At 44.0% G+C, this 19,033-nt stretch overlaps 2 protein-coding genes across 2 annotated transcripts; one reads left to right on the forward strand and one right to left on the reverse strand.

Moving 5' to 3' along the window:
• The first annotated feature begins 1,048 nt into the window (after positions 1-1,048).
• LOC5569205 (transcription factor Ouib) lies at positions 1,049-3,826 on the forward strand. Its single transcript, XM_021843269.1, has 3 exons — positions 1,049-2,059; positions 2,119-2,285; positions 3,788-3,826. The coding sequence occupies exons 1-3, from the start codon at positions 1,149-1,151 to the stop codon at positions 3,799-3,801; spliced, it is 1,092 nt and encodes a 363-aa protein (XP_021698961.1). The 5' UTR covers positions 1,049-1,148; the 3' UTR covers positions 3,802-3,826.
• A 6,126-nt stretch (positions 3,827-9,952) lies between these two features.
• On the reverse strand, positions 9,953-11,401 carry LOC5569204 (zinc finger protein 223). Its single transcript, XM_001658327.2, has 2 exons — positions 10,242-11,401; positions 9,953-10,172 (listed from the first exon to the last, which is right to left on the reverse strand). Exons 1-2 carry the CDS (start codon positions 11,249-11,251, stop codon positions 10,016-10,018), a joined length of 1,167 nt encoding a protein of 388 aa, XP_001658377.2. The 5' UTR covers positions 11,252-11,401; the 3' UTR covers positions 9,953-10,015.
• Positions 11,402-19,033: the final 7,632 nt, after the last annotated feature.

Here is a 19,033-nt window from a genome sequence, read left to right on the forward strand (position 1 = left end):
ATTAGTGTCTAAAGGCCCAAACGCAATGATAGCGGAACGGCAACGGAAAGCGGAACCGGTTCGCCAGCATACACTATAATATGCTTGTGGACTTGGTGTTGGTCCACTTTCATTCGTTGATGGGTCAGTCGAGATGGTTTGATTCATGCTGGCGAACCGGTTCCGCTTTCCGTTGCCGTTCCGCTATCATTGCGTTTGGGCCTTAAGGATTCTAAGGATTTTAACGAATATTTACCTTGGAATTGTTCTTAAAATTAGTTTGAAGTCCAGCAGCAGCAGCTTCTCGAGATAGTATCGGCCACCATTTTGACAACTTAGCTCAACAGAGAATGAACGTGATGACCAAATGAATTCAAATGCCTACGTGATTTTCACGTAAGTGCGATTGGTAGCCCCAGTAATAATCACCGGGTCTCCATTTAGTGTTCATATATGCTCTGGTAATCATTACCTTAGTCAGGTGAATAGGAGGCAAAATGAATGCGGAATGATCTACGTGATTTTTCACGTAGCAATGACGTTTGGATTATTTTGAGTGTATGTTAGCAACCAAAGGGGTGTTCAATGGTCCAACAGATTATAATTTGGTTGTTAAAGGCTGCATTACCATAAAATATGAAAGTTAGCATCAATTTTATGCAAAACATAAATCACCCGACTGGCTCGATACTGTTGCCGTCTGTGAGAGTTTCTGCCCTTGAACGCTCTTGTGCCACGTACCAAACGAGAGAGTGAATGTTTACATTCATATGGCTCTCCAAATGCGATGTGCCACGAACTGTTATGTTTCGCGAACTGTAACCTTCTCCGAATATGGTTCGATCGGCTTATTTGGATCAAAATCTAAACACTAAATGGTAGTTTTTACCATTAACAATTTTTTTTTCACGTGCGGTTTCAAAATCAAAATTTGCGTGCGCTTTAAAACATTAAACTGGCACCCCGGACTACTTGGCTGCGTGCCAAATGCCTACTCAAGGAAAAATCGATTATTTTATTCGGAATCGCCCGTTACTAATCAGTCAGCTGTTGCCAGAAAATTGTTTACCAACAATCTGGGGCGTCGTTTGCACAGTTTGCACACAAAATCTCGTCGTCCCCAGTAAAAAAAGTGAATTCGTACGAAATCCTCCGGAACCCGCCTCTAAATGGACACCAAACCGCTGACCAAACTCCTACCGCACGAAATCACCGCCAAGAAGAGCCTCAAACCCGTCAAAACAACCGTCCGCTTCAAGAAGGCCGACGTTCGTCAGTGCCGGCTCTGCCTGCGAGTGCTCCCCCGGGGCGACGTTCGACTTACGGTCGAAAACGACGCCTACGACTTCCGGCGCAAAATCATCGATGCCGTTGGGGTGACAATCGTCGATGGAGACAAAGTTCAAGGCGTTTGCGCCAATTGCTTGCTGCTTGTGGACATAATAGGGAACTTCCGGGAGTCGTGTCGGAAGGCGGATATTATTCACGGGAAGCGACTGCTGATGATGCATCCCGGAAGTTGGAGTGGTGAAAGCAGTAAAAAGGTGTTCGAGGATTGTCACAACCTGGTGAAGCGCAATAGATCAGAGATGGATGCCTTGTACCAGTGCTTCGAGCGGAGGGAGGAAGAGGAAGCAGTAAAAGAGCGGATGAAACCGGAACCTGGTACGGATCAGGACATGGAAGTACAAAGTGAATCTAAGCGGGGTTATTCAGCGTTGGAATCTCCCGAACCCCAGATTAACTCAGTTCCATCGTCCCACCGGAAGAATGTCATGTGCGACATTTGCGGGGAATTCAAGGAATCGTCCCAAATGGAAGGCCATCGGAACAGGCATCTGGACACTCGGCCATACGCGTGCGCCAACGACGGATGCGACAAGCGGTTCTTCTGCGGCAAATCTCTGTCGAATCACGTCGCTACCATGCATACCGGAACCACGCGCCTGTGGGAGTGTGAAATATGCCAGCGAAAGATCAAGGGGAAATCCCACCTGAAGCTGCACATGGCCATTCACGAGGCGGAAGGGAGCAATCCGCGCAAGACGAGTTGCCATATTTGCGGGAAGATGTTCTACAAGTGAGTACAGAGGTATCACGTTTCGTGATCAATGACACTAATGTATGAATCACTTTCAGGTGTTATCTCAAGGATCACATGGCCGTCCACACGGGCGAGATGGCCTACAACTGTGCACTCTGTGATCGATCGTTTGCCGCCATGAACAATTGGATCTCGCACTGCAAAAAAACCCATCCCGATGTTGAATGTAACCCCAGGAACGTGTCCCGGCGCGTCGTCGAAGGTGTGAAAGTTTAGCTTAGCTTAGCTTAGCTTAGACTGACTACACATATCAATGGTTGCTATTCCGTGATTGACCGAAGTCAGTGAAAATGCACAAAGAATCAACTAGAAGTTCGGCTGGGATTGGCCATAATCTTCTTCAGTGTGCATAATTCAGTGCCTCTATTTATATAGGGTCAATAACGGCGCCGGCCACGTCCTTGCAGTCAGGTGGGATTGGGGGAAGGAATGTTAGTGTGTAACCTTTGCTTTTTGGAGACCGTGTTTGCCTCTGCATCTCCACAAAGGTTACTGGGAGGGATGTTTGTTAATGGGGAGGATCGTTGGGTCATAGGATTCACTTTGATAAGCGATTAGACCATGATAAACAATGATTTGTGAGATATATACATGCTTATACGTAAATATATTTTCATTTGATATGAACAATTTCTATGTAGAGGAAAATTATGCCGACACTTGAGGTGACGAACCATTCAAAGTTTGTTGAACAAATACCTAAATGTAACATTCCTACAGCTGTCAGGACGAAAGCATGTGTTATTATATTTTACTCATTTGAAAAGAAACAAAAAACTCGATTGGGACATCACTCTTATTCTTATGCCGACACTTACAGTGGCGAACCATCCAAAGTTTGTTGAATAAAGTGAACCTTTCGCAAGTCTACACTTGTAGTGTCGAACCATTCAAAGTTTTTTTAATTACAAAAATAAAGGTATATAAGAGGTGTTCTGAAAAAAAAAAAAAAAAATGTTAAACATAAATAAATCATGAATCAGAGTTTGTGTCGACACTCACAGTGACGAACCATCCATAGTTTGTTGAAAAATCATATTTACATCCCACCATTGTAACGATTGAATGTGCAGTCATACATATTTTATAGATTAGAAATAGTAGCATGAAACGAGCTCACCAATTGATCCGTTATCCTTGACTGAGCAGCCACAATCCACTTTCGGCTTCACTCGTTTACTCGGCTATAAAAAAGCACTCAGGAAAAAAAAAAAAAATAAGCGCGCGACCCAAAAAGAATAAAAAAAAAAAAAAACTGTTCGGGCTTTCTTGACGCACTGCCCAGGAGCAAGCGTCAAGGTCGAAGGATCAAACAGAACTAACCGATCGCGGCACTTTTTCACTTTCTTCAACCCACGGCATAAAAAATTAACAAGGCAGGCTCTTCACTGATGTAAACATCAAGTTTGGTTGAAAACATGTGACGTCACTCCTATCGTACCATATACCATCCGGATCACTAGATCATTATTTTTGAAAATTTGTTCGAGGTGGATAGGAATGACGTCGTCAAGTAGCTGTCAGTTTTCGGAATATATCACCTTCTTAAATATAGTACACCGTGCTTCAACCGAACTCATCGATCACGCCACTTTTTCACTTACGAGACCGACGCGCGACATGTTTGATCCTGCCCTCGTCGCTTGCCCCGGGAAAAGCAAGTGTCAAGGTCGAAAGATCAAACAGAACTCCCCGTCGTCGAAGGTGTGAAAGTTTAATAAAGAAAGTGATATTAGAGTACTAGCCTGGTGTCGTAATCGCGACTAATGTTTTGAAGTGTCCTCTTTGATCAGTCAGTCAGTCAGTCAGTCAGTCAGTCAGTCAATCAGTCAATCAGTCAGTCAGTCAGTCAGTCACTGTTGGATCTCTGGAAAAAGCCACATATCCGCAAGCAACTCCGTACAAGCGGCCTGGCACCGCTTTCAAAGTGCGTAAGCCCAACCATTGGAGTGCCAACCGGCACATCAGGATCGATGCCAGTAACATCCTGATTATGGTATACTGGTGAAGGCGTTCAACAACGGACAAGCTACGGCTCACGGATTGGATGGCGTTATTGGGCTGACAGAACGGCCCCTGCTCCCTGATTAAGGAAGGGTGACACCGACCTGAAACGGCGAGTGGGCCAACCATGGGATCGTGAAGGCGACTACGTACGGCGGATGGAGATAGCGGCTCGGAGGGGGGACCCTGAAGAATGGAAGTAAGCGTAATTGAAGTTGAGGAAGAAGTGACAAATCCGTTTGTCAAGAGTGGATTGGTGAGGACACCGCCGCCGCAAACCCAGCAGGTGCAAAAGCAGCCCACGAACGAGCAGCAGGCTCAGCAGCATGGTCAGCAGCAGTATAGCGTGTGGACGAAACCACCACAACCACCGAGGGTAGAGACAGCGAAAAAGTTGGTGGACGAGCTGCACGAGTATGTGGATAAGAGAAGTAACGTGCACAAAGACATCAAGGCGTTGGTGATTAAGCTCCAAGGCGCTCTTGGTTCAGCTGTAAAGGAATGGAAAAACGTAGTGCAGAGAGCAGAAGCAGGGGAGAAGGAGTTGTTAGCGGTTAAAACTGCCTTAGAGGCATGTCGCGCAGCGGAAATGCGAAGGGCAGAAGCCGACACAGCTACGAGGGAGGTCAACGCGGCGAGAAGTATCCCCCCAGGGGTGCAGTCCACGCCCTTCTTCACACCGAAGAGGCCAAGGGCATCGCCTGGAGATGTCAGACCAGGTGGTCCCAAGAGACACAAGGATGCCCGTGTCACTGGAGCTAAACCACCACCAGAAGCAACCGACGTGGTAAACAGCCACACTGAATGGCAGGTCGTTGGCAAAAAGAATAGAAAGAAGGAGAAAGCGAGCAAGAAAAAACCGCCCAAAAAACGTAAGGTCTTCAGGACGAGGAATAAGAGCGAGGCTCTCATCGTCAAAGCGAGTGACGACTCGTACGCCGAAGTTCTACGCGCTATGCGGATGAACCCGGATCTTAAGGAGCTAGGGGAAGACGTGCAAAAGGTCAGACGCACTCGTAATGGAGAGATGCTCTTTGAGCTGAAAAGAGATCCCAAGGCAGGCAGCATCTCGTACAAGGAGCTTACCGAGAAAGCTCTCGGAAACAAGGTGGAAGTAAGAGCCTTGTGCCCGGAAGCGACTCTCCTGTGTAAAGATCTGGACGAGATTACCACGTAGGAGGAAGTAAAATTAGCCCTGAAGGAGCAATGCGAGCTAGGAGAGGTCCAGATGACCATCCGTATCAGGAATGGGCCTGATGGCACGAAGGTAGCATCAATTAAGCTGCCAGTAGATGCAGCTAATAAAGCGTTGAGAGTGGAGAAAGTATGTGTGGGCTGGTCTGTGTGCCCGCTGAGCGTTTCCCAGCAACCGGACGTGTGCTTCAAGTGTCTGGGCTTTGGTCACTTCGCACGGAATTGCCAAGGGCCGGATAGGAGCAAACTATGCAGAAGGTGTGGCGAGGAAGGTCACAAGGCAAAGGATTGTTCGAAGCCTCCGAAATGCCTAATTTGCGCTGCTACGGGGGATAACGAACACCCTACAGGCGGTAGCAGATGCCCAGCCTCCAAACGAGCGAGAGCAACGAAGTCCCAGTGGAGGTAGTGCAAATCAACCTCAACCACTGTGATACGGCACAACATCTTCTGCGGCAATCTGTTGCGGAACATAGATGCGATGTTGCGATAATTTCGGAGCCATACCAAATTCCACCCGGAGATGGAAACTGGATATCAGACGGAACCAAAACTGCAGCGATATGGACAGTGGGAAAATACCCCATTCAAGAAGTGGTGCACTGCGCAGATGAAGGATTCGTTATAGCCAAAATCAACGGTGTCTTCATCTGTAGTTGTTATGCACCTCCACGATGGACGATCGAACAGTTCAACCGGATGTTGGACAAACTGACGGAAGAGCTAACCGACCGAAGACCAGTGGTAGTAGCTGGAGACTTCAATGCTTGGGCGGTCGAATGGGGCAGCCGCCTCACGAACCCAAGGGGGAGCAGCCTTCTGGAGGCCCTAGCTAAGTTGAACGTCGATCTCGCCAATGACGGTACCACCACCACCTACCGTAAGGATGGTCGAGAGTCTATCATCGATGTCACTTTCTGCAGCCCAGGAATGATACGTGATATGAACTGGAGAGTATGCGAGGATTACACCCACAGCGACCACCAAGCGATTCGGTACCGCTTTGGGCGCTGTGTGCAGATGGAATCGAGTGGAGCCCAGATATACGAGCGGAGGTGGAAAACTGAGATTTTTAACAAGGACGTGTTCGTGGAAGCGATGAGGCGTGAGAATAACTTAGTAAACCTAAGCGCAGAGGAGTTGACTGCAGCCCTATCGCGGGCGTGCGATGCAACTATGCCGAGGATGGGGAAACCTAGAAACTGTCGACGACCAGCCTACTGGTGGAATTCGACGATCGGTGACCTACGCGCACATTGCTTCCAAGCTAGGAGGAGGATGCAGAGGGCTAGCAACAACGTCGAAAGAGAGGAAAGAAGATTGCCCTATAGGGCGGCAAGGGCCGCACTCAACAAGGCAATCAAGCTCAGCAAGAAAGCGTGCCTGGAAGAGTTCTACCGCAATGCCAACGAAAACACGTGGGGGAATGCCTACAAAGTGGCCATGGCAAAGATGAAAGGTCCAGCAATACCACCCGACAGATGTCCGGAGAAAATGAAGGTTATTATCGAAACTCTTTTTCCGACGCACGAGCCTACGGTCTGGCCACCTACACCGTACGATGAACAGGATGTACACGACGAAGAGACCCGTGTAACGAACGAGGAACTGGTCGTGGTATCGAAAGCCTTACCAGTGAAGAAGGCACCGGGTCCGGACGGGATTCCAAACTTGGCCCTTAAAACGGCAATCCAGGAGAATCCAGACATGTTCAGGACTACACTGCAAAAATGTATGGAGGACGGAAACTTTCCCGACATTTGGAAGCGACAAAAGCTGGTGCTGCTACCAAAGCCAGGTAAGCCGCCCGGCGATCCTTCTGCATATAGGCCGATATGCTTGTTGGATACTGTCGGGAAACTGTTGGAGAGAGTGATTCTTAACAGGCTTACGAAGTATACGGAGAACGAGAACGGTCTATCGAACATGCAGCATGGATTCCGGAAAGGTAGATCTACGATAGATGCCATCCGAATGGTAGTGGAAACCATGGAGACGGCACAGAAGCAGCAGAGGAGAGGGAACCGATATTGTGCGGTTGTCACTCTAGACGGTAAAAACCCTTTCAACAGCGCCAGCTGGGTAGCAATTGCCGACTCGTTGCACAGGTTGAGGGTGCCTAAGTATCTATGTCAGATTCTGAAAAGCTATTTTCAGAACCGGACACTGATATATGAAACAGATGCCGAGATCAGAAATCTGTTGGTTACGGCGGGCGTTCCACAGGGATCCATCTTGGGTCCCACCCTTTGGAATGTCATGTACGATGAAGTGCTGAAGCTGAACCTGCCCAGAGGAGTCAAGATTGTCGGTTTTGCGGACGATGTAGTGCTTGTAGTGATCGGCGAATCACGGGAAGAGGTGGAGGTACTGGCAACGGAGGCGATAGATGCCGTGGAAAATTGGATGCGAGAGAAGAAGCTAGCGTTGGCCCATCAAAAGACTGAATTGGTTATGATCAGTAACCGGAAGGCAGTACAAAATGTGAGCATCATGGTCGGTGAGTGCATCATAAACTCGAAGCGAGAAGTGAAACACCTGGGCGTGATATTGGACGACCGTTTGAATTTCAACAGTCACGTCGACTACGTCTGCAATAAGGCAACAAAGGTGATATCGGCCTTATCCCGAATTATGCCTAACAATTCTGCGATTACCAGTAGCAAGAGAAGGCTACTGGCGAGCGTGTCAACGTCGATCATCCGGTATGCAGCTCCAGCGTGGTCGGCGGCACTGAAGACAGGGCGAAATCGTGCCCAGTTGAACCGTACGTTTAGGCTGATGGCAATGCGTGTAGCGAGTGCGTATCGAACGATATCATCGCACGCCGTGCACGTAATAGCCGGAATGATTCCTATCTGCCTTCTACTGGAGGAGGATAGCGAGTGCTACAGGGATCGAGCCACAGGGAGAGTCCGGAACAGAGCGAGAGCCAACACGCTTAGTAAATGGCAGCAGCAATGGAACAACGCAGAGAAGGGCAGGTGGACTTACCGACTGATTCCAAACGTGTCGATATGGACCACTAGAGCGCACGGCGAGATTAATTTTCAACTGACGCAATTCCTGTCTGGTCATGGCTGCTTTAAGCAGTACTTGCACAGGTTCGGCCACGCAAGGTCACCGTTGTGCCCTGAATGCCGAGACATAGAAGAAACACCAGAGCACGTAGTCTTTACTTGCCCACGGTTTGCACAGCAGCGAAGCGAAATGACTGCCATCGTCGGAGACGACGTGAACGTGGAAAATATCGTCCTAAAGATGTGTAGTAATGAAGATAAGTGGAACGCGGTGAACCGATCTGTTGTTCAGATTATGTCAACACTACAGCGGACATGGCGAGAGGAGCAGCGTCAGATGACGTAGGCAGCCCTGCCGAACGAAGAAGGGCGCCGGACTGTTTTCGACACTCTAAAAGAGCGGACGAAGGGAAAGTGATACTGCTCGGTTCCGGGAGATATTCCTTTGCCGGGGAACTCTCCGCCGGAGTAGGCTAGATCCACCGCCGGGACTAGCTGAGTAGACGCGACGTAGCACCGGTCCCGGGTCGTAGGAGCACCAGTGAACCGGAAGTTAGCCTCCACCGGAATCGCTGGACTGACTCCGGCACCCTACCGGTCGGCCCGTAAAAAATTGAAGAGCAGCAGTAGCAGCAGCAGAAGAAGAATCGGTCTCGGAAGAACTTCCATCGCCGGGGAATTCTTCGTCGGTGTAGGCTAGGTTCACCGCCGGGGACTAGTTGAGTAGACGTGTCATAGCGACGGTTGAGGGTCGTCGGGGCACCAGTGAACCGGAAGCTAGGCTCCACCGGAATCGCTGGACTGACTTCGGCACCCCTCCGGTCGGCTCGTATCGTAGAAGTAGAAGAATCGGTGTCGGGAGAAATTCCACCGCCGGGGAACTCTCCGTCGGTGTAGATTAGGTCCACCGTCGGGGACTGGTCGAGTAGAATACGTCGGAACGCTGGTATTGAATAGTCGGGGCGCCTACGAACCGGAAGTTATGCTCAACCGGAATCGTTGGACCGACCTCGGCATCTTACCAGCTGAACTATGGAAAGGAGATGGTCGCCGTAACCGTACGAGTGCGGGCTTTGTATGAGCTCAGAGTGGTGCACAAACTGGAGCCGAAGGGCTCAGAATGTTGCATGTAGGTACTAACAAATTGACGGGTCGCCAAAGGGCGAAAATAGGTATTAACAAATTACTAACGAGTGGAGCCGAAGGGCTCAGCATGAGGCACGTCGTTGAACGGTTTTTAAAACTGTTAACAGGAGCCGAAGGGCTCAGCATGTAGAATAACAAATTGAAGTGGTGCGCTCAGCACGTTGTCCTCCCCTTCGAAGTAATACCGGAAGGTAGTTCCGGAGGGTGATGGTGATGGTACTAAACCTAGGAGAGTGTTTTTAGTGGGGAAGGCACTAAGTGGATCCCACACCGCGCCAAAAATTACACTGGCATGAGCATGAACATATACAGGCCAGTCTATGAAGATTTTTAAACTCCTAGTTGCATGAAAAAAAAAGTCAGTCAGTCAGTCATTCAGCTGCCGCGCAGGTATTTACATTTATAAGGTTCCGATTACGCCTGGACAATCAACTTTCTTTCTTTCTGGCGTGCCTCGTTGATTATTTTGCTGCTCTAAGCCCAACTCTTTGCTAGAACACACAAGTTTATGTAAACTTCAACTTAGGCTTTTTTAATCTCTCATTCAGTTAATTTTATAACAAAACATTCATTGGGAGTCCTCCTCCAGCACTTGCAGCTGGTCTGCGTGTTTTTTCTTCCGATGAATTATCAAATTGGTTCGCGCTGCGTACTTCCGGTCGCAAAATTCGCAACTGTATGGCAGCTCTCCCGTGTGGACGAACATATGGTCCTTGAGGTATCGCCTGGAATTAATAACAAGAAATAACTCTTTAAGTACGTTGTCTTTTGAACGGGAGCCAGCCGACACTTACTTGTAAACATACTTCCCACAAACCTCGCACGCTTTCTTCTGCGGATGGACATCCGCGGCATGAGTCAGCAGATGGTACCTGAACTGTTTCCTATGCCTGATCCACTTCGAGCAAGTGGGACACTCAAACGATTCCACTTCCTGGGCTTGATTCGAGTGGGCCTTCTTCAGGTGACTGTTGAGATAGATTTTCGACGGGAACCTTTTCTTGCAGTCCGCTTCCGGACATTTGTACGGATTCGAGCGCATGTGGATTTTGTTGTGATGAGTTTCGGCGAACGATTTCTGCATCGTTTTGCCGCAAAGTTCGCACATGTGATCCTTGATGCCTCTTCTGGGCTGTTTAGTTCGAGGGAAGATAACCGGGGCATCTAGCATTTGGGCACAGCGTTCGGTCTGTTCCGGATCACTGTCGCTTATGTCGTGCTCCATCTGCTGAGACTCTTCCCGGTGTTCCTCCTCCTTCTTCGCCTCCAGCAGCACTTCATTCCTATTCGTCGTTGGCGGTTCTGGTTTCGCCTCCTCTATCAGGACCTCGTTCCCTTCGGTCAACAAGTGAACATCTCCCCCGGCCAAGCCGGAACATTTGAACAGTCCTTGCATCTCGGCCCGGTTCCGTTGCACAAGTTTCCGGCAGTCGTCCAGTATCCTCTTATTTTCCTCCCCCAGCCATTTTCCAGGATGCATCATCAGAAGGTGCGTTCCGTGCAGGGTGTCCGCCTGCCGACAGGCTGCCCGAAATTGATAAATTATGTCCACGATCAGCAAGCAGTTGACGCACACGCACTGAATTTTGCACATCGACGTAATCCGAACCCCGACGGCGTCCAGAATCTTGCGGCGAAGGTCGGGTTGCGCTCCGGTTCTCGTCGGCATGGTTTCCGCCTTGGGAAGCACCCGCAGACAGAGTCGACATTGGCGGATTTCGTTCTTCTTGAAGCTCAGCTTCACCTTGGCCGGTTTCAGGGTGGGTTTGCGGTTGGGTACGGGTTTTCGCTGCGTAGAATCCATGGCATGGAAGACGTTTTGTTCAACTTATTTTCAATGATGTTTTATTGGATTAAAGCTGTTAAAGAAATTGAAGGATTTTTAAAGGATTGATGGGATTGATACTTTTTGGACGCAATTTTTAACCAGTTTAACTGATAATGCTTTGTTTACCAACAAATTAGCACGCAGCCAAAAAGCACCACCTCCTGAGCATTGCACTACGGACCAAGAACACATTCTAAAGGGACAAAATGATTATGCGCGGCGCGAAAAAATCTTAGCAATTTTTTTTAAAAATAAATGCTTACTGAAATGAATTTTCTTGTAGAAACTATTGCGATTTTTTTATAACTTAGACTTTAGTGATCTGAGTTTCGTCTTGCTCAGATCTCACCACCGCTCATGCAATTATCCTGATGTTCATGACAGTTTTCTCCGGCTGGTTCAGTGTTTACCTTTAAATTGTATTAAATAAAGATTTGTTGAGTACGAAATAGCTAGGGGAATTGTAGGAGATGTGTGTGGTATTGATGAGGATTTTAAAACTTAGTTTATGAAATATGTTTTAATGTGAAAAGGTTAAAGTTTGAGTATATTTTCTCCAATTGGGATTTAAAATTGCACATGAAAATTTCATTGATTATTTTCTCATTGTTATTGATTTGTCAGATAGGCCCTAATCGCGAATTCCTCTAGATTTTTCTCTCTGTTCTCGACTCACCAGCTGGTCTTGCAGTTCTGCAGTGCCAACTAGCATCATAAGATATTTTCAAATGCTTCTAGGCACTGTGACCTATACACTGATAAAAATCCACACGCTCGATCTGTGTGTTTAAAATTATGGATCGATTCATGAACGTCCTTATCGATTTGCTATGATTTTCTTGTAAACTTCGTGTGTGTTACACATTAAATTCCTGTGTTTTGCTTCATGGATTGATTCATCAACCGACAACAGGGATTCCATATTTTTTCCACATAAATTCCCAAAGCTTTCTCTTCAGATTCGTATGTGTCAACCTATGGACGCATAGATCTTCACTCCAACACGGATTCAGTGTTTTTTGCTTATGGTTATCTTGTGTCATAATCATCATGTTCAAGTTGGTCGATTCATTGATTTGCGCAATGAGATTGTTATGATGAAATCCATGAGCTATGCTATCGATTTCCATGTTCAAAGCTTCTAAATTGTTTGTGATCAACCCATGGGATGCATAGTGAACTGAATTGCGGTTGGACCTCGTGTCGAACGACAGTCATCATCATGCTTCCAAAGAGAAGAAGCAAATTTTGAAGCTGAAAGTGTTAGATGAAAATTTGTAAATTCGATTTTTCTTTTATTAGTGAAGTTGACCGATATACGAGAATTCTACCTTTCTATAAGAAAACATTGATTATAATGTATAGTTTAGTAGAAAAATCGGATTCCACTAACAGATTTTCCTGACTTTCAGTTTCGAAAAAAAATGGAATATGCTTATCCCTGGCTTCCCAAATTATGGATTTGCGGCGCCCGGCTTGTTGCTGGCTCACGGGTTTGAAAAAAAAATCAAGAGAGCTTGCGACAAGCAGAGGAGCCTCGGATCCATATTTTGGGGAGCAAAAGTTTTTCTACCAAATGTCTTCTTTCAGTCCCATGACATTTATGTTCTATCACACATGACTATCTAAAGCTATTACATTTCGAATTCAATAAGCAAATCAGTTGGTTTTCATGAATTAATATTAGGAAATTCATGTTTGTTTCACATGACAACCTAATGTTGATACACATGTTATTATACCGTGAAATCAATGATGAAATCCATATGGCTACCACACTCAAATCATGTGGTTTTCCTCATTGCGCAAATCTATAAGTAAAACACACGAACTTGACGTGTAGATTTTTCTCAGTGTACCCAAGAAACATTTGCCTTATAACCATTCATTAAGAAATTTTTCACAACTACATTTACTGAATAGTTGCTTTATTATATTATTGACTTCGCAGCACCAATCTGGAGTTCGCCGGTTGGACTTCCGAAGCGAAGTTTTGAACGAACTAACTGTCATTGCTCTGCCGGCTCGGCTTTTATCTCGACTGTTTTTGAAAACAGTCCAACATCACGTCGACGGAAGAAGTTTCACTACAACGGAGGATTTGTCAGTTCGAGCGCGCCAAAATCCTTCCGATTGAAAATGTGTTGGCGGTGCTTAAGGTGCAACTGTTTGCTATCCATAAATGATTATCAATTTTGCAGTTTTCGGGGTGTGATATCGGTTCTACCAGACAGAGATGAACTGAAAGTGTATCAACATGCCTGTTGCTAGCAAGCATATGATCCGATAGATCACCGAATGACCGATATGATATAAAACAGAAATATTTTCTTTTCAACGATAGTTTGAACATAGATTGTTCATGGATGCCACGATGAGCCTATCGTGTGTTACCTTAAGTTCGTTGATAAAGAAGAGGAAAATGAGCGAAGTTCTCTCTCTGAATTTTATCAGGATGCACAATACTTTGCAGCTGCTACGCACACATTGTTCAAGCAAATCTGGCGAAATTATTAGGCTACTTATCATTTAGTGATTGTAATCATATATTGTAATGATGTTCATTCTGGTGTCACTTAGCCTAATAAGGATTGTTGATTTAACAACGCAAATTTCACGCTAAGATCAGATTACTCATAAATAGGTAGTTGATTTACCTATTTATGAGTTTTAGATATAAAACGTATCCAGCTTTTTCAAAGCGTTAATGGCTGCCGCAAACGGCCTCACTTTCTGGTAGGGATAAGTCGATTAGACGTTTGGCTTGGGTCGTTTTATATTGAACGGACCCAAGCCAAACGTCATATCGACTGATCCCTACCAGAAAGCGAGCCTATTTGCGGCAGCCATTAGCGCTCGTAAAAATCTGGATAATTTGAGTAAAATATACCAATAAAAATTGGTAAATTTCACCCATATTATTGGTTAAGTGGATTTACCCAAATATGAGTAATGGCGATTACCCATATTTGGATGAAAATAATGAATTGTTGACAGTCATAGTGTGACGAACGAGATAGATATTTTTCAAGCAGTATCTAATTAATTGTTTTTAGACCCTGAATAAAATTCTTGATTTCTGTCGGAGATGAGTACGTTTAGTCATTTAGTTATTGTTTTACGCAGTCATATACAGAGCCTTGACGGAAACAGAAATTGTAACTTTGTATTTTATATTTCCAGTTTTCTCACTTATGTGACAGCTGTTGAAGAGCTAGTCCGCTAAGACCACGCAGATCCTAGCGAGGCTAGCCCGTCCACATCCGATAGGAAATCATAAAGAAATACAATACAGTAGATGTTTCCTTTAAATGGGCAGCTACTGACTGATGCCTCAACCAGCAGCTGCAACTCTCTTTATTCAAACCAAGTATCTATTTTTACAATTCAACATCCTACACAAATATTATACCTCACAATAAATCTTCCACACTTTTACCTACCACGACGCATGCGACACTACCTCTATTCCAACACTCCTCCTTAGGGTCGCATCCCAGGTAACTAATAAGCACTGTTATAAGCAGTATATATGCCATCTACCGGTTTTCCAGTGCCTATTAGCTTTATAAAACATTTTCAAATGCTTATAGGCCCTGTGACCCTCAGGCACTGATATTAGTCGTATATGAGCTTTATTTTAGTGCTTGTAAGCCCTGTGCTAATAAGCCGTATACAACGGCTGTCAATGCTGTTGAACGGCCTAGTGTCATGACGTTTGTCAACCAAAACAAAACTGAATCGGTGACTACGAACTTAAAAGAGATGAAGAAAAAAAAAAGATCTACCAATGTATCAGGATATTCAATGTCTCGAAATTCAACCACAATGAACGACGATGTATTGATATAAGCAGCACTTCTAATTAACAACCGTCTGATGCTGGAGATTTTTAATTATACATGAAAATATATACTAAATTGATTATGTAATATTGGGAGAGGGGTAGGGACAAACTGCAGTCTATTCGCGATTAATTTTTCTGTAAATTTGGTTTCGCTACACTGCCTTGTGGTAAAAAATAATCTTAGATAAATTTCATCAGGATCTCGCCGGCATTGCCAACATCGCTCATGATTCAGCAGGATAAAAATTATGCCACTGCAAACTGGTCTTCTTTAAATATGATGTTAAGCATACAAATATACTTGTGCAGCGATGGAGCAGATGGAAAGCAAGCCGGGAATCTTCAATACAAACTTCAACAACTGCAGTATGAGCCTGGATCACGCAGCAAAAAACAACATCTCCAAAGGAAGCATAATATATATGTTAGAAAATGGAAGATAAACGAAAATCTTTTTTTCTTTTTTTCCACGTGCTATAAAAATTTGACATATCCCATTTCAGAGACTCGGTACGAATAGGCTGTTTATCAGCCAAATAATTCGCCAAAAGTGGCTTTTGAACAGCCCTTAATAACGATATAGTTCCTGTTAGCCCTGTTGGCAATGCCTTTTATTCGACTATAGAACCGTTTTGGTGCCAGTTTTTACTGCTTATTGGTTACTTGGGATCCTCTACTCACGATCGTCTCCTCCTGTCTCGAAACTCCTCCTCATTTCGAACTTCGTATATGCTCCGTCCTCCATCCGAGCTCCTCTTGACTTCGATCCTGTCACACGAGCTCATTTGACCAGCCAGCTGCCATCCAGTGTCCTGTATCGCCTACGTTCCCGATAGATTCCGTCCTCCGTTGCGGCCAATCCATCCAGCCTGAGGATCCCGTCCTGCGCCACGCAGCTTATGCGGCCAATCCTCCTCCAGAACGATACATGCTGTAAGAACACGTTCCTGGGCCCATAACCTGTTGAAGAGCTAGTCCGCTAAGACCACGCAGATCCTAGCGAGGCTAGCCCGTCCACATCCGATTGCAAATCATAATGAAATACAATGCAGTAGATGTTTCCTTCAACTGGGCAGCTACTGACTGATAAGCTCGTGTGACAGGATCGAAGTCTGGAGATTCCGGATGGAGTTGATGCTGATGAGAGAAGAGTAGTGGCAGCCCCCTGGTAAGATGAGCAATCATTGAGATGTGTCAGTACCTTGGATGATGATGACAGTTAACGATGACATTGTGTCTGAATATGTATGTGTGTGTAGTTTGACGTAGCATAATTGGGTCCTAAAGCCCTGTCTCAATTTTAGTGCCAAACGCTTAAGTTTAGGCCAAAAACACATGTTTACTCAATTTTCTAATGTTTTCCGTTGGTTTAAGCCCAAAAACATTTTTATTAGATTTTGTCGCATCCTTTGGCTTGAACTCAAATTGTGGGTGTATTTTGTTTTCCGTGTCCCTTACGAAATGTCAGATAGGAACAACCCCAGTGGTCGAACTAAAACCCCTGTGGTGTTTTTGTCGACTAAGCGAACGTCAAACATGATCAAAAGTGTCAAGGTTCATTTATGGAACAAATTTTTAAATTAAAGTTTAAACATGATATAGCCATTATTTGAGCGGGAAACATTGCTAAAGTAATTAAAGTAACATGCTTTTTCGTGTTATTAAATAAAAACAAGATTTCATTACAAATTTTAGGACCCAATTGTAAATGTGTGATATTAATGTTTGTTATTATTGTAGTCCGTACTACCCGGATAAAAACGTATGATTCAGTGAATGGAATAAACCATTAATGTACAATATAACGTATTGGATACAATACAGCGTATTGGAATTGAATGTCGAAGCAATGTTATTCATGTTTGGATATACAATTCAAAAACAATATAATATATTGTAACAGTACATTGTATTGTTTTTAATTGGTTTTATACCTTACAATTTTGGTCAAATTCCTATTTTCGCGTAAAACAACTGTTGCGTTTTTCTGTGTAGTTTTGCTGAAAGAAATAAACAAAACAAGTTCAAAAAGCAACAAATGTTGGGTGGAAAATATTCAAAAAGTAAAAATAAGTAGTTTTTTAGAAGTCACTTGACATTAGCTGTAACGACGAATGCAACCATGATACAGTTTGATGAATTGTTTTTGTATTGTACAACAATACACGAATTGCTTATCAAGACAATATATGAACAATCTATCGTATTGTATTTTCAAAATGTTTGTATGAGAAAATATCTATATTTGTATTGTTACGATACTTAACCACCCATACATTGTATTGCAAAAATCTCATATACCATACAGTGAACTGTTCAAAACCATATATTGTACTGTAATTGTGTTGTCATTTTACAATTTACTGTATTGTATTTCCAGTATATTGAATGGTACTGTTTCAATACGTTATATTGTTTTTGTATTGTATTTTTTATCCGGGTAGTCCGTAAGAAAGTAAAGTTGTTTAAGAACTTACATCCCGTGTAATCTTTCTTTGCTGTTTATCACGCGAACCCCGGGACGGATATTATCCGGTCGAACGGTAGTGTAACCGTGTCCGCTGCGCCTGGGTTTCCATCAACAGCATCTTCCCCAATATTTTTCGTCACGGCGTCAAAACAACTGGAAATGTCGGGCCTGCTGAAACGCTAGATGAAATTAAAAATTGGGAGACGACAATTCCAGAAGAATGGCATTTCTGTACAGAATCGTCTGGTGGTGGCTTCGTTTATTTAAAATGCGATGTTTCACGATACACTTAACAACTTTCGGCTGACAGTGTTTATATTAGTTCATTTGATTATATCTTTGTTTTTGAATAAAGTTTGGATTTGTATGTGTTGATACTGGCAGCACTTCTGGTCACGCTACAATGACAGATGAAGCGAGCTGTCAAAGATCAGAATGACAATAGAATTTGTGTATATGCTATTGTTCGTATTTCTACCCATAAGCTAAATTCAATCAAAATTGTGAAGAAACACATTGTGAAAGGTGAAACTATCTTACTCTAAATTAAAATATTCGCCAAAATTAAACCTAAAATTTGAACTTACAGCTAATTAAAACCTTGAACTATACAACTATTGTTATTCCCGATGACAAGTATACAAACGTTAAACAAATTGTAAGTTACAATATGAATTGTTAAAACTAAAACTTAATTTAAAATGTACATGCAAATTCATCGTGTTAACGTTTAGTACGGTTAGGATTGTGCAACAAATTACCCATGCAAACCGAATTTTGTAAGTAAAGATACATGCAATTACCTTAATCTAAAATTAACAATGAAAATAAAACTTACAGCTAAAGCACAGACAAACAGACATCACACTCTCATCGCTGTCCATCGACCAACTTTTTAACGATCGATTCGAATATATGGTTGGTGGTCAATCCACCACCCGCAGCGCTCGCGTCGTTTTTGTTCGTGTTTGATGTTTACACACTACCGCAACCTGTTGCTCCATCGGCCAACTATCCTTTTGCACAGTACTTACGAAGTGGATACTACCCATTAGGCACGACCCGGATAAAAAATACAATACAAAAACAATATATCGTATTGAAACAGTACCTTTCAATATATTGGAAATACAATACAGTATATTGTAAAATGACAATACAATTACAGTACAATATATTGTTTTGAACAGTTCACTGTATGGTATATGAGATTTTTGCAATATAATGTATGGGTGGTTAAGTATCGTAACAATACAAATATAGATATTTTCTCATACAAACATTTTGAAAACACAATATGATATATTGTTCATGTATTGTCTTGATAAGCAATTCGTGTATTGTTGTACAATACAAAAACAATTCAACAAACTGTATCATGGTTGCATGTCAGCTAATGTCAAGTGACTTCTAAAAAACTACTTATTTTGACTTTTTGAAT

The sequence above is a fragment of the Aedes aegypti genome, chromosome 1, assembly GCF_002204515.2.
Source record: "Aedes aegypti strain LVP_AGWG chromosome 1, AaegL5.0 Primary Assembly, whole genome shotgun sequence".
NCBI classification, from domain to species: Eukaryota; Metazoa; Arthropoda; class Insecta; order Diptera; family Culicidae; genus Aedes; species Aedes aegypti.

Excerpts from the sequence above, each read along its gene's own strand:
- LOC5569205 (XM_021843269.1), top strand. The coding sequence starts at position 1,149 with ATGGACACCAAACCGCTGACCAAACTCCTACCGCACGAAATCACCGCC. Across the intron at positions 2,060-2,118 it reads TGCGGGAAGATGTTCTACAA|GTGTTATCTCAAGGATCACA; the intron begins GTGAGTACAGAG and ends AATCACTTTCAG.
- LOC5569204 (XM_001658327.2), bottom strand. The coding sequence starts at position 11,251 with ATGGATTCTACGCAGCGAAAACCCGTACCCAACCGCAAACCCACCCTG. Across the intron at positions 10,173-10,241 it reads TGTGGGAAGTATGTTTACAA|GCGATACCTCAAGGACCATA; the intron begins GTAAGTGTCGGC and ends TATTAATTCCAG.